Here is a 13419-nt window from a genome sequence, read left to right as displayed (position 1 = left end):
ACCACTGTAAACACTTTGGCAGATCCTTTCATTGACATTTTAACCTTGCCAGCAAACACCCAACACTGAGGTCCAAAATTGTGATTTACATCATGTGATTTCCGGACTACAAGGCGCACTTGAAATCCTTTTTTTGTTCTCAAAACTCGACAGTGCGCCTTATAACCTGGTGCGCCTAATGTATGGAATACTTCTGGTTTTGCTTACCAACCTCGAAGCTATTTTATTCGGTACATGATGTAATGATAAGTGTGACCAGTAGATGGCAGTCTCACATAAGAGATACATGTAGACTGCAATATAATCTAGTACTCCTTATAACCCGGTGCGCTTAATGTAAGGTATACGTTGGGTTGAGCTTACCCACCTCGAAGCTATTTTTTTTGGTACGTGGTGTAATGATAAGTGTGACCAGTAGATGGCAGTCACACATAAGAGAGACATGTAGACTGCAATATAACATAGTGCGCCTTAAAACCCGGTGCACTTAATGTAAGGAATACGTTGGGTTGAGCTTACCCACCTCGAAGCTATTTTATTTGGTACATGGTGTAATGATAAGTGTGACCAGTAGATGGTAGTCAAGTCACACATAAGAGATACATGTATACTGCAATATAATATAGTGTGCCTTATAACCAGGTGCGCTTAATGTAAGAAATACGTTGGGTTAAGCTTACGCACCTCGAAGCTATTTTTTTTTTGGTACATGGTGTAATAAGTGTGACCAGTAGATGGCAGTCAAACATAAGAGATACGTGTAGACTGCAATATAATATAGTGCGCCTTATAACCCGGTGCGCTTAATGTAAGGAATACGTTGGGTTGAATTTATGCACCTCGAAGCTATTTTTTTTGGTACATGGTGTAATGATAAGTGTGACCAGTAGATGGCAGTCAAACATAAGAGATAAATGTAGGCTGCACTATGATGGCAATATGACTCAAATAAACAACACCAACATTTTATATGTTCCATTGAAAATATAGAACTACACACGGCGCTCAAAAATCTATCAACATGTTCTATCAACATGTCTAGCACTAAACTGTGTTTTTCAAGAAGCTACTTCTTGCAGTTTCAAGTTACAGTTCGTACAACATGAAGTCAGAGGAGAGGCGTGCCGTGTTTGACATCGGTTTTCGTCAACTTTATGCGATCTTAATTGAACAAAAAAAATAAAAAAAAATGGAACAAAGAAAAAAAAAATCTTAAGTGTGGGATCATCTTGATCTTATTGCGCCAAATAAGGTACATGGTCTTCTTTCCTTGTTTACCATTTGGCTCATTGACCACGGTTGTGCTTTCTGCGCAAATATTTATAAAAAAAAAAGTGTTTACTATTAATTTTATTTCTAGGTCAAATGTCATCATCATCATCGTCATCATCAGTCCACCTGAGGCAAAGCAAGTATCTGGCCCTGTCAGCCGCTACTCTGGGGGCAGTCTTAAGGGATAGTCTCTTACTCCTGAGCTCTTTTTCTATAGTTCTCCAGGTTTCTCTTGGTCGGCCTCGGTTTCCTCTCCCTTGTGGTGTCCAATAAAACGATCATCTCTGGAGAGACGACGGTGGCATGCGGCACATGTGTCCAAGCCATCTCTAACTTAGAGTTTTGATGGTCTCTTTAAGTGATGTTGTGGTTGTTCTTTCACAGATTTTTCCATTTGAAATGGTGTTTGGCCAGATTACCCCAAGGATACACCACAGGCACTTATGTTGAAAACCTCTAACTTTCTTTCAATGGATTAAATGGTTTTCCAACATTCTGAGCCATAGAAGGACACTCACAACATTGCTCTTGAAAATCTTGATCTTTGCGTGGATGCTAAGACCCTGTCTACTTTCAGATCGGCGATTTTGGCAGCAGCATTATGGACTGTAGGAGAAGTTTCCAGCCCTGGGAAGACTACCTGGGATTATCTGATGTAGTTCGAGAGATAATAGCTCACAACAAAACTGCAGGACCGGAAGCTGCATCTCCTTCACGGACAGATGCTTGGAGTGCGTTTTTTAGAAGTCAATGTCAGAGTTGCGTTGGATCTCCTCCAACATCGTGCACCTGGAGACCAGAACTTAGTCTGCACGATGACCTTCCAGACGCAGGGGGCTTGAACGCACCACCATGCATGATGTGCACCTTCTGCGAGCGCAACGGGGAGTCCGAGGTGGTCTACTGGCTCTCCAGACATGTGGCCTGTCCTTACCGTTTTTTAGAAACATGTGGGCTCAAAGTCCGAGTTGCGTTGCATCTCCTCCGACGTCGTGCACCTGGATACCAGAACTTAGTCTACACGATGACCTTCCAGACGCAGGGCGCTTCAGTGGTCGCAAGAGGCACCTGAACGCACCATGACGCATGATGTGCACCTTCTGCAAGCACAACGGGGAGTCCGAGGTGGTCTACAGGTCTCACTGGCTGTAGACACGCTCCGGAGACGTGGCCTGTCCTTACCTGCGCAGGTACGTGTGTCCTCTCTGTGGAGCTTCCGGCGACAAAGCGCACACTAAACGCTTCTGTCCGGAAGTGGGCCCCAACTACAAGTCTGTGTACGTCCAGAACATCAATCAATCAATGTTTATTTATATAGCCCTAAATCACAAGTGTCTCAAAGGGCTGTACAAGCCACAACGACATCCTCGGTACAGAGCCCACATACGGGCAAGGAAAAACTCACCCCAGTGGGACGTCGGTGAATGACTATGAGAAACCTTGGAGAGGACCGCATATGTGGGTAACCCCCCCCCCCTCTAGGGGAGACCGAAAGCAACGGATGTCGAGTGGGTCTGACATAACATTGTGAAAGTCCAGTCCACAGTGGATCCAACACATCAGCGGGAGTCCAGTCCACAGCGGGGCCAACAGGAAACCATCCCGAGCGGAGACGGGTCAGCAGCGCAGAGATGTCCCCAACCGATGCACAGGCTAGTGGTCCACCCGGGGTCCCGGCTCTGGACAGCCAGCACTTCATCCATGGCCACCGGACCTATGCAACTCCCCCTCGCAAGGGACAGGGGAGAAGAGGAGAGAAGAAAAGAAACGGCAGTCTATTTAAAGGCTAGATTATACAAATGAGTTTTAAGATGGGACTTAAATGCTTCTACTGAGGTAGCATCTCTAACTGTTACCGGGAGGGCATTCCAGAGTACTGGAGCCCGAATAGAAAACGCTCTATAGCCCGCAGACTTTTTTTTGGCTCTGGGAATCACTAATAAGCCGGAGTTCTTTGAACGCAGATTTCTTGTCGGGACATATGGTACAATACAATCGGCGAGATAGGCTGGAGCTAAACCGTGTAATATTTTATACGTAAGTAGTAAAACCTTAAAGTCGCATCTTAAGTGCACAGGAAGCCAGTGCAAGTGAGCCAGTATAGGCGTAATATGATCAAACTTTCTTGTTGTTGTCAAAAGCCTTGCAGCCGCATTTTGTACCAACTGTAATCTTTTAATGCTAGACATAGGGAGGCCCGAAAATAATACGTTACAGAACAAACTCTGAGCTTCTTGTTTGCTTCCATCACAAAACCCTTTCTTTGTTGGAATACTTCTCTTTTATTGCTTTTACATCATGAGAGAATCAATCAATCAATCAATCAATGTTTATTTATACAGCCCTAAATCACAAGTGTCTCAAAGGGCTGTACAAGCCACAACGACATCCTCGGTACGGAAAGGACCGCATATGTGGGTAACCCCCCCCCCCCCCCCTCTAGGGGAGACCGAAAGCAATGGATGTCGAGTGGGTCTGACATAATATTGTGAAAGTCCAACACATCAGCGAAAGTCCAGTCCATAGTGGGGCCAGCAGGAACCATCCCGAGTGGAGACGGGTCAGCAGCGTAGAGATGTCCCCATGTGATGGACAGGCTAGCGGTCCACCCCGGGATGGGAGCAGAGTAGAAAAGAAAAGAAAAGAAACGGCAGATCAACTCGTCTAAAAAGGGAGTCTATTTAAAGGCTAGAGTATACAAATGAGTTTTAAGATGAGACTTAAATGCTTCTACTGAGGTAGCATCTCTAACTTTTACCGGGAGGGCATTCCATAGTATTGGAGCCCGAATAGAAAACGCTCTATAGCCCGCAGACTTTTTTTGGGCTCTGGGAATCACTAATAAGCCGGAGTTCTTTGAACGCAGATTTCTTGCCGGGACATATGGTACAATACAATCGTCAAGATAGGCAGGAGCTTGACCGTGTAGTATTTTATACGTAAGTAGTAAAACCTTAAATTCGCATCTTAGGTGCACAGGAAGCCAGTGCAAGTGAGCCAGTATAGGCGTAATATGATCAAACTTTCTTGTTTTTGTCAAAAGTCTAGCAGCCGCATTTTGTACCATCTGTAATCTTTTAATGCTAGACATAGGGAGGCCCGAAAATAAAACGTTACAGTAATCGAGACGAGATGTAACGAACGCATTGCTTGTGGACAAAATGGGACGAATTTTAGCGATATTACGGAGATGAAAGAAGGCCGTTTTAGTAACACTCTTAATGTGCGACTCAAACGAGAGACTTGGGTCGAAGATAATACCTAGATTCTTTACAGAGTCGCCTTGTTTAATTGTTTGGTTGTCAAATGTTAAGGTGGTATTATTAAATAGATGTCGGTGTTGAGCAGGACCGATAATCAGCATTTCCGTTTTCTTAGCGTTGAGTTGCAAAAAGTTAGCGGACATCCATTGTTTAATTTCATTAAGACATGCCTCCAGCTGACTACAATCCGGCGTGTTGGTCAGCTTTAGGGGCATGTAGAGTTGGGTGTCATCAGCATAACAGTGAAAGCTAACACCGTATTTGCGTATGATGTCACCTAGCGGCAGCATGTAAATACTAAAGAGTGCAGGGCCAAGAACCGAACCCTGGGGAACTCCGCACGTTACCTTAACATAGTCCGAGGTCACATTGTTATGGGAGACACACTGCATCCTGTCAGTAAGATAAGAGTTAAACCAAGACAAGGCTAAGTCTGTCATCCCAATACGCGTTTTGATACGCTCTAATAAAATATTATGATCAACAGTATTGAAAGCGGCGCTAAGATCAAGAAGCAGCAACATAGATGAAGCATCAGAATCCATCGTTAGCAATAGATCGTCGTTGTGGCAGCGTTAATGTTGCGGCTGCTATAGCAGTTATTATTATTATTATTAGTTTGTTGACAATGAGTCAGAACTTCGAATTTTATAAGGTAACGATCGGACATTACTTTAGTGTACGGGAGTATCGTAACTTTAGAGGTGGTGACACCCCTGACAAGCACTAGATCTATCGTATTACCGTTGCGATGCGTGGGTTCATTTATTATTTGTGTAAGACCACAGCTATCAATTATAGTCTGGAGCGCCACGCATGGAGGGTCCGATGGGGTATTCATATGGATATTAAAGTCCCCCATTATGATTATATTGTCGGCGTGCGTCACTAGATCAGCAACAAACTCTGAGAATTCACTGATGAAGTCCGAATAGGGCCCAGGGGGGCGGTAGATAACAGCCAGGTGGAGAGGCAGCGGTGTGACAAACGGGTCATTATAGACTGAAAGATGCATGCACGGTGGACCTCCTCGCTAGCATGGGAATACTTCGTGGGCTACATCGAGCGGCCTTTGTAGCAGCGGAGTCAAGTGCTAGCGGTGACCGCCAATGGAGACGACATAAGCGGTGCGAGCGGAAGCAGAAGCGGGGATGCCAAGCTGGGCTAACAACAAAGAGAAAAGCTAACCAAAGAAGCGTGGAGTCTCCAGGTAAGAAGCCATTCAAACTAGAACTAGCCGGCGTCAGGCTGGATAATCCCTGCACACATAGCAATTCTCTTAGAATAAAACACAACTCACATAATGTTTTTTCTTTTGTGACCGTGTCAGAGGCAGACATACATTGTACTGAGGTAGCTAACTATGATGCGTTCAGTTTATCGCAACATCAAGCAAACAATCTGAATATCCCCGTCGTATCAATTCCTAGATATGGTCGAAACTATTTAAAGTGCAATACGCATAATAAACGCAACATTATTAATATTGCTACTTCGGATAATTTCAACAAACAATCCTCAAAACAGCCCATTACCTATAATATGGGCTTTTTAAACATAAGATCATTATCTTCCAAAACGTTATTAGTTAATGAAGTCATTAGAGACAACAAACTTGACGTCGTTGGTCTCGCCGAGACCTGGCTCAAACCAGACGATTTTTTTGCGCTAAATGAGGCATCTCCTCCTAACTATACCAATACACATGTTGCCCGACCTCTTAAAAGGGGAGGGGGTGTCGCACTAATATACAATGAAAACTATAATCTTACACCTAACCTAAATAATAAATATAACTCGTTTGAGGTACCACCTCTAAAGTTACGATACTCCCGTACACTAAAGTAATGTCCGATCATTACCTTATAAAATTCGAAGTTCTGACTCATTGTCAACAAACTAATAATAATAATAATAACTACTATAGCAGCCGCAACATTAATGCTGCCACAACGACGACTCTTACTGACCTACTGCCTTCGGTAATGGCACCATGATTATATTACATCCAGAGATGCTTTCCTCTTCATTCACCTTAGGTGAATGGAGCCTTGGCCAGGAGGACTTGATATCATCAGATGGTATCCAGCGGTCATTGGGTGTTTCGACCCTGAACCATAACACCCTACCGCTGGTGGGCCGGCAGTGGTGGCCTCCTCCTGGCTTCCAGCTCATCTGGTCTCTACTGCTCCATAACCAGCAAGAGGCTCTCTCTGCTGCCTCCCCCATCCTGCTAGCTACTGTCTTTCTCTCCTTCCCTGTTAATTTGTTCTCTCGCAGGGTGGGTTTGGCTCTCTGCAGAGGTATGGGGTGGATCCCGCCTGAGGTCTTGAGGTGGCACAGGTGCTGAGAGATCTCCAGTGCTGTGGGGCGCTTCCTGCCTGGAGCTCTCCTGCGTCTCACCAGGTGCTACCGCTGTGCGCAAATTATGTGGGCTCTATTGATAACCTCACTAACAACTTTAATGACGCCCTGCGCGACACCATTGATAGTGTAGCACCGCTAAAGCTAAAAAGGGCCCCTAAAAGGCGTACCCCATGGTTTACAGAAGAAACTAAAGCCCAGAAATTATCATGTAGAAAGCTGGAACGCAAATGGCGTGCGACTAAACTTGAGGTTTTCCATCAAGCATGGTGTGATAGTTTAATAACTTATAAACGCATGCTTACCTCAGCTAAAGCTAAATATTACTCAAATCTCATCCACCTCAACAAAAATGATCCTAAATTTTTGTTTAGTACAGTAGCATCGCTAACCCAACAAGGGACTCCTCCCAGTAGCTTCACCCACTCAGCAGATGACTTTATGAATTTCTTTAATAAGAAAATTGAAGTCATTAGAAAAGAGATTAAAGACAATGCATCTCAGCTACAACTGGGTTCTATTAACACAAATACGACTGTATACACGACGGACATTGCCCTCCAAAATAGTTTCTCTCTCTTTCATGAAATAACATTGGAGGAATTGTCAAAATGTGTAAATGGGACAAAACAAACATGTTTACTTGATCCAATTCCTGGGAAACTTATCAAGGAGCTTTTTGTATTACTAGGTCCATCAGTGTTAAATATTATAAACGTATCACTTTCCTCTGGCACTGTTCCCCTAGCATTCAAAAAAGCGGTTATTCATCCTCTACTCAAAAGACCTAACCTCGATCCTGATCTCCTGGTAAACTACCGGCCGGTGTCCCACCTTCCGTTCATCTCGAAAATCCTCGAAAAAATTGTAGCACAGCAGCTAAATGAACACTTAGCGTCTAACAATCTCTGTGAACCTTTTCAGTCCGGTTTCAGGGCAAATCACTCTACGGAGACAGCCCTCGCAAAAATGACTATGACTGGACTTTCGCTGATGTGTTGGACTTTCACAATATTATGTCAGACCCACTCGACATCCATTGCTTTCGGTCTCCCCTAGAGGGGGGGAGGGGTTACCCACATATGCGGTCCTCTCCAAGGTTTCTCATAGTCATTCACATTGACGTCCCACTGGGGTGAGTTTTCCTTGCCCGTATGTGGGCTCTGTACCGAGGATGTCGTTGTGGCTTGTACAGCCCTTTGAGACACTTGTGATTTAGGGCTATATAAATAAACATTGATTGATTGATTGATTGATTATTCGGCATGGCCTTATTATAACCCTAACCCTAACCAAATTACTCTAAATTAAGTCTTTATTACTTAGAATATGTTCCCATAGTGTCCAAATAACTCTATATTAAGTCTTTGTTACTTAGAATATGTTCCCCATACTAAAGTGTTACCAAAAACATATAACTTTGTCTTGAATTTGAATTTAAAAAAAAAAAAATGTCACCAAAGAAGGGTTCGGTGAATGCGCATATGAAACTGGTGGGGTTCGGTACCTCCAACAAGGTTAAGAACCACTGCCTTAAGAGAAAGCGATTGCAGCTATTTCGGATACAACACTTCTCAGACGGCAAGAGAATTTTCGAAAGTCCAGGTCAGCTGTGATTCTACTTACCGAAAAACTTTGTCCATTTGTGGAAGGAAAGACAACGAGAATGCGGGCTCCCGTGGATGTGATAAAAAAAGGTAGCGTGTGCTTTGTATTACCTGGCCGTCGAGGGAAGACTGCGGAAAACGGCGAATGCTTTTGGACTGGCAAAGCAGACTGTATCAGTTATTGTCCGCCATGTATGTCGCGGACTCAACGTCTAGGTCCAGAGTATATAGAGTCACCAAAAACGAATGGACAATGAAGGTGAAGGCAAAACAGTGAGGAGTGTCCTGACCAGATATCTAGATCCCTAGTTAGATTGTTGTTAAATGTTCTTTATGACATTGTTTACTTTCACGTGTCCATTAAAGATTTGATTAATTTAAGATGCCTCAGGTGTGATTCACTACAAAAGGGCCCCACAGCACACTGGATTCCAGTTGATTGAAATACCACAACACTGGATGTTGTTCAGATAAGTTACATTTAAGAACTTGCACACAAAGCAACACTGGAGGTGACTATGACGTGCGCATTTTCCGCACATGCGTACTAGGTCGCGTTGTGCCGGCGGACGGAGGGGTGAGGGGGTCTTAAACGACCATTGTGTGTGTGGACAAGGATAAGGTTAGGTGGGATTTACCCTGGATAACCTTAGTTTAGAAGGGGCCTAAATCCAGTTGATCACCAGATAGATTTGAGCATTGGTCAAATGTAGAGACTTTTAATCCAGCAGATGGTGGACGACTAGGGATGTCCGATAATGGCTTTTTTGCCGATATTGTCCAACTCTTAATTACCGATACCGATATCAACCGATACCGATATATACAGTCATGGAATTAATACATTATTATGCCTAATTTGGACAACCAGGTATGGTGAAGATAAGGTGCTTTTTAAAAAGAAGTATTAAATAAAATAAGATCAATAAATTAAAAACATTTTCTTGAATAAAAAAGAAAGTAAAACAATATAAAAACAGTTACATAGAAACTAGTAATTAATGAAAATGAGTCAAATTAACTGTTAAAGGTTAGTACTATTAGTGGACCAGCAGCACGCACAATCATGTGTGCTTACGGACTGTATCCCTTGCAGACTGTATTGATATATATTGATATATAATGTAGGAACCAGTTAATAACAGAAAGAAACAACCCTTTTGTGTGAATGAGTGTAAATGGGGGAGGGAGGTTTTGTGGGTTGGTGCATCTTGTGTTTTTTATGTTGATTTAATAAAAAAAATTAAAAAATAAAACAGATACCGATAATTTAAAAAATGATACCGATAATTTCCGATATTACATTTTAAAGCATTTATCGGCCGATAATATATCGGACATCTCTATGGACGACCATTAAGAAACACTGATACAGTGTCAGTTAAGTGTCAATAGAGCTAGTGAGTGTGCCATACACTCACTAAGGCATTTACCCATCACAAGTTTTTAGCATGACGTCTGAATATAAATGTTCGACATTTAGACAAATGTCACTTAGCATCAATTATACTCCGCAGCATTGACTACCTTACAATGTATTTTTATCTGCAAAAGTATGATGCAAAGGAGGCCTTTTAAGATCGTTACTTGTTTCCGTCTTTTAGTAAAAAGCCCAAACTGTTGCGCTGGTATACACTTCAAACACTTAAAGGTTGTGAAAGTGGAGAAAACACAATATTACGCCACAGTGGCATCGGAAATCACCAAGCAGCGCGTTCTTCCTCACAGCTGTTTTATTCTTTCAACATCTCACGTTACAAATACTTCAATGTATGCATACAGTTACAAACAAGGTTGGCAGCAAATGAATATGACAGATCTTTTGTTTATACTTCTTCACTTCTACAAACCAGCTATAAAAACTGATGTCTGTATCGTAGCATAAAATAATCAGGAGGAAAAAAAATATAAAAATGAGAACTTACGTATAAAGGTGAAATTACTTAATAAAAATCCAAATGATATCAGGTAAAAAAAAAAAAAAAAAGTTAATAAATATAACCTTCCCAGCATACAATTAAAAACTATTGAAATTTCGCAATCAATACTAAGAGACATATTCAATATTCTTTTGCATCTGAAAATGCAGAGCACAAAACAGCAATTAGAAAAACTAGACACATCAACAAGTTAAACACATCACCCCAAAAATAGAACAAAAATCTGATCCAAATCATAGTTATACATTTCAATTGAAAATATAGCAAATGCTTAGTACATTATCAACCTTGTATATACAATGTTTTCAATCACAGTTACATGGTAGTAGCAAAATAAGTAAGCACAAAACTAAATGTTTAAAAATAAATTTATGTATAAATTATTTTTTTTTTTTTACTTGCAGACATCAGCATGAAAGAAAATACAAGGAGAACACAAACGTGACTGCATGATTTATGGATTCAATGACTTTTACTGCGAAGACTCGTCTCTGGAAAGAATAAGTATTGCACATAATGGCTCACAGTTAACTTGCAACATTAAATCACATTCAGGTTATGTCCCAAAGCATGCCACATCACAAAGGGGGTCAAGTGATCAAGTCTTCTCACCTACGTCCTAGCGAGTGTCCTCTACATTACAAAAGGGTTGTCGTTGTGTAGATTGCATAAACATGATGTCCGTGTCATGTAAAGAGAGGCTACGAGAGAGGTGATCTCGAAGGAGACGATGAAAAGAAAGGAGATCTAGTGCGGTACATCGTTAGGTCCTGCATTAACACTAGCCATGTTATTTCTGTAGTACATAATTATGCATGCCAAGAAGACTTAGAAGAAGTAGAACTTACAGGCAGTTCCAGAAAAAGGGACTAAATAGTCAAAGAGCTGATATCCACTCAGGTGATAGGAAGGGTGGTTACATGTTGACCAAAGCCAAAACATTTATTCTACTCAACTACACCTAGGAGTGAAATACCAGAATATATATATATATATTTATTTTTTCCCAAGACTATCAAAATCTTTTAGAAAGGGTCTTGCGCCATGCCTTAGGATCCTGTAATCATGTTCATTAACTGGGCAGAGGAGAATCGCATGTACGGTCGGCTAATGCTAGCCTATTTTTTTTTGAAGCTCCAGAATCACACCAATAGACTAGACGGTTTTCAGATTTACCAGCACTTAAATATATAAAAGCTAATTGAAAATTATATTAATATCATTCATTTTCTTTTTCTTTTTTTAAATTAAGTTTACCATAAATGCAGATATCTTAGTAACAAAGGTACAAAATCATTTTTCACCAAGTGAAAAAAATGAGGTATTGCAAAAGGAGTTCTCCCATCTGTGAAAAATGTGCCTAAAATGACTATTGAAAAAAATATTTAGAAAAGTAGTGCATAATAAATGTATATATGTCCATGACAAAATAATCAGCTATAAAACACTGTACAAAAATCAGCAGGCCATGTATAAAATAATATCTTTATCTCTGTGACAGCAAATTCTAGCTACGACCATATCCAACCACAACACTTGTGATAGAAGCTCCAAACCAGGTAGAGCGTGCAGTGGTACACCATGAGGACAGGTCAGGGAGAATGGACTGTGCATTCCCATTAGTTTGTACTACATTAGCATGTTAGCTTCCAGTGCTAATATCCCTGACAATATAAAGCGAGCAAATACTACTGCCAATACCTGAGCCCTGAGGGGCTGGGCCTTTATGAGCTGAAAAGCCAGACTAGTCCTTGTGCCACCGGAGGATGCCACCTTATCCTGACGACAACACCCAACATCCACAGCTGCTCTTGATGATGCGTTTTAGGCCAATCTTTGGTTTGCCCTTTCTGGTTACAAAGCGTCTACTTTTAAACCAAGACCTAAAACCATTGCGAGCAGTTCAAAACACAGCCTTGCCAGACAGGAGGGGAGACTGATGTGTGACATTTTCCAAACACTGAGCTGCTAGAAACAAAATCAACTTGCCATCTAAATCGACATTCCTCTTCCGTTCAAACCCAACCCATTAGCACTCAAACTTTGGTAAATGGTAGTTGTTCTCGAATCGTGCAAGCAAAAAGAAAACGCACCCACTTCAATGCAGCTTCTGTAGTCAGTATACTGATTTAGGTATGATGAACCTCAGTTCTAATTTGTTACTCTTGAAAACAAATGTAAGCAGCTTAAACTAAATTACAGTCAAGTAAGAAAACATCAAAATCCAAATATAATGCATTCATATGTTCATGCACACTTTAAGTCAAAACAGAAATGGGATTTCATACTCTTCTTAGCAGTTACTACGTTTAGAGGGCCCAATTTAAAAAAATAATAATATAAATTAAGTTTTTTTTTAACTTAAAAGAAAAGTGCATTAATATTCATATCATATGTCGCCCCATTCCCCTTTCCCTCCATCCCGCCCCGTTCCTACATTTTCTCCCTTGCCTTTAGTTCCAGCGGAAGGAGATGTGCCGCGGTCGGTCGCCACCTTCCTTCACAAGGGGCTTGTGGAACTCGCGGCCAGCCCGGGAATGGATGGCTGCCCAGCAGTATTCGCAGTAGTACTGCAGACAGGTCACGTTGGCGCAGAAGAAAGGAGCAAACTTGCCCCCGCAGCGGGTGCCCTGGCACTCGTCACACAGCTGGTCGTCCAGTACGTATGGCTTCACTTCCACCTGGGAGACACAAACAGTAGAAAATGTGGTCAAAGAAAGGATGATGTACAACTGCAATCTGTAAAGACAAACGGTATTAATGATAAACCGACGGTTAGTACTACCAATGTAAATTTTAATTATCGTAAAACCGTGATTGGATAACCGCTCTTCCATAAACTAGCGGTGATACTGCTCATTTACTGGAGAAGCAAGCGTGCTAATTGCTGGCTAGTTAAACCTAAATTCTAACATGAACCCGTGAGACAATGTATTTTTACATGAATACTTTTATAATCATTAGGGATGTCCC

At 41.7% G+C, this 13419-nt stretch overlaps 2 protein-coding genes across 5 annotated transcripts in view; one reads left to right on the top strand and one right to left on the bottom strand.

The window, feature by feature from the left end:
* LOC133649000 (uncharacterized) overlaps positions 1-13419 on the top strand; it is a 1204785-nt gene that overhangs the window by 281772 nt on the left and 909594 nt on the right. The window lies entirely within an intron of this gene.
* The window catches only part of LOC133648993 (cytoplasmic polyadenylation element-binding protein 4-like), a 37928-nt gene continuing 32855 nt past the window's right edge, over positions 8347-13419 (bottom strand). For all 4 annotated transcript variants that reach the window (XM_062045631.1, XM_062045635.1, XM_062045634.1 and 1 more), the window contains one exon: positions 8347-13127. In XM_062045631.1, the coding sequence (XP_061901615.1) occupies positions 12900-13127 (228 nt within the window). In that variant the 3' untranslated portion in view covers positions 8347-12899. The remainder of the gene's footprint in view (positions 13128-13419) is intronic.

The sequence above is a fragment of the Entelurus aequoreus genome, linkage group LG04 (genome assembly GCF_033978785.1).
Source record: "Entelurus aequoreus isolate RoL-2023_Sb linkage group LG04, RoL_Eaeq_v1.1, whole genome shotgun sequence".
Classification (NCBI taxonomy): Eukaryota; Metazoa; Chordata; class Actinopteri; order Syngnathiformes; family Syngnathidae; genus Entelurus; species Entelurus aequoreus.
This window is presented reverse-complemented; position numbering and strand designations above follow the sequence as displayed.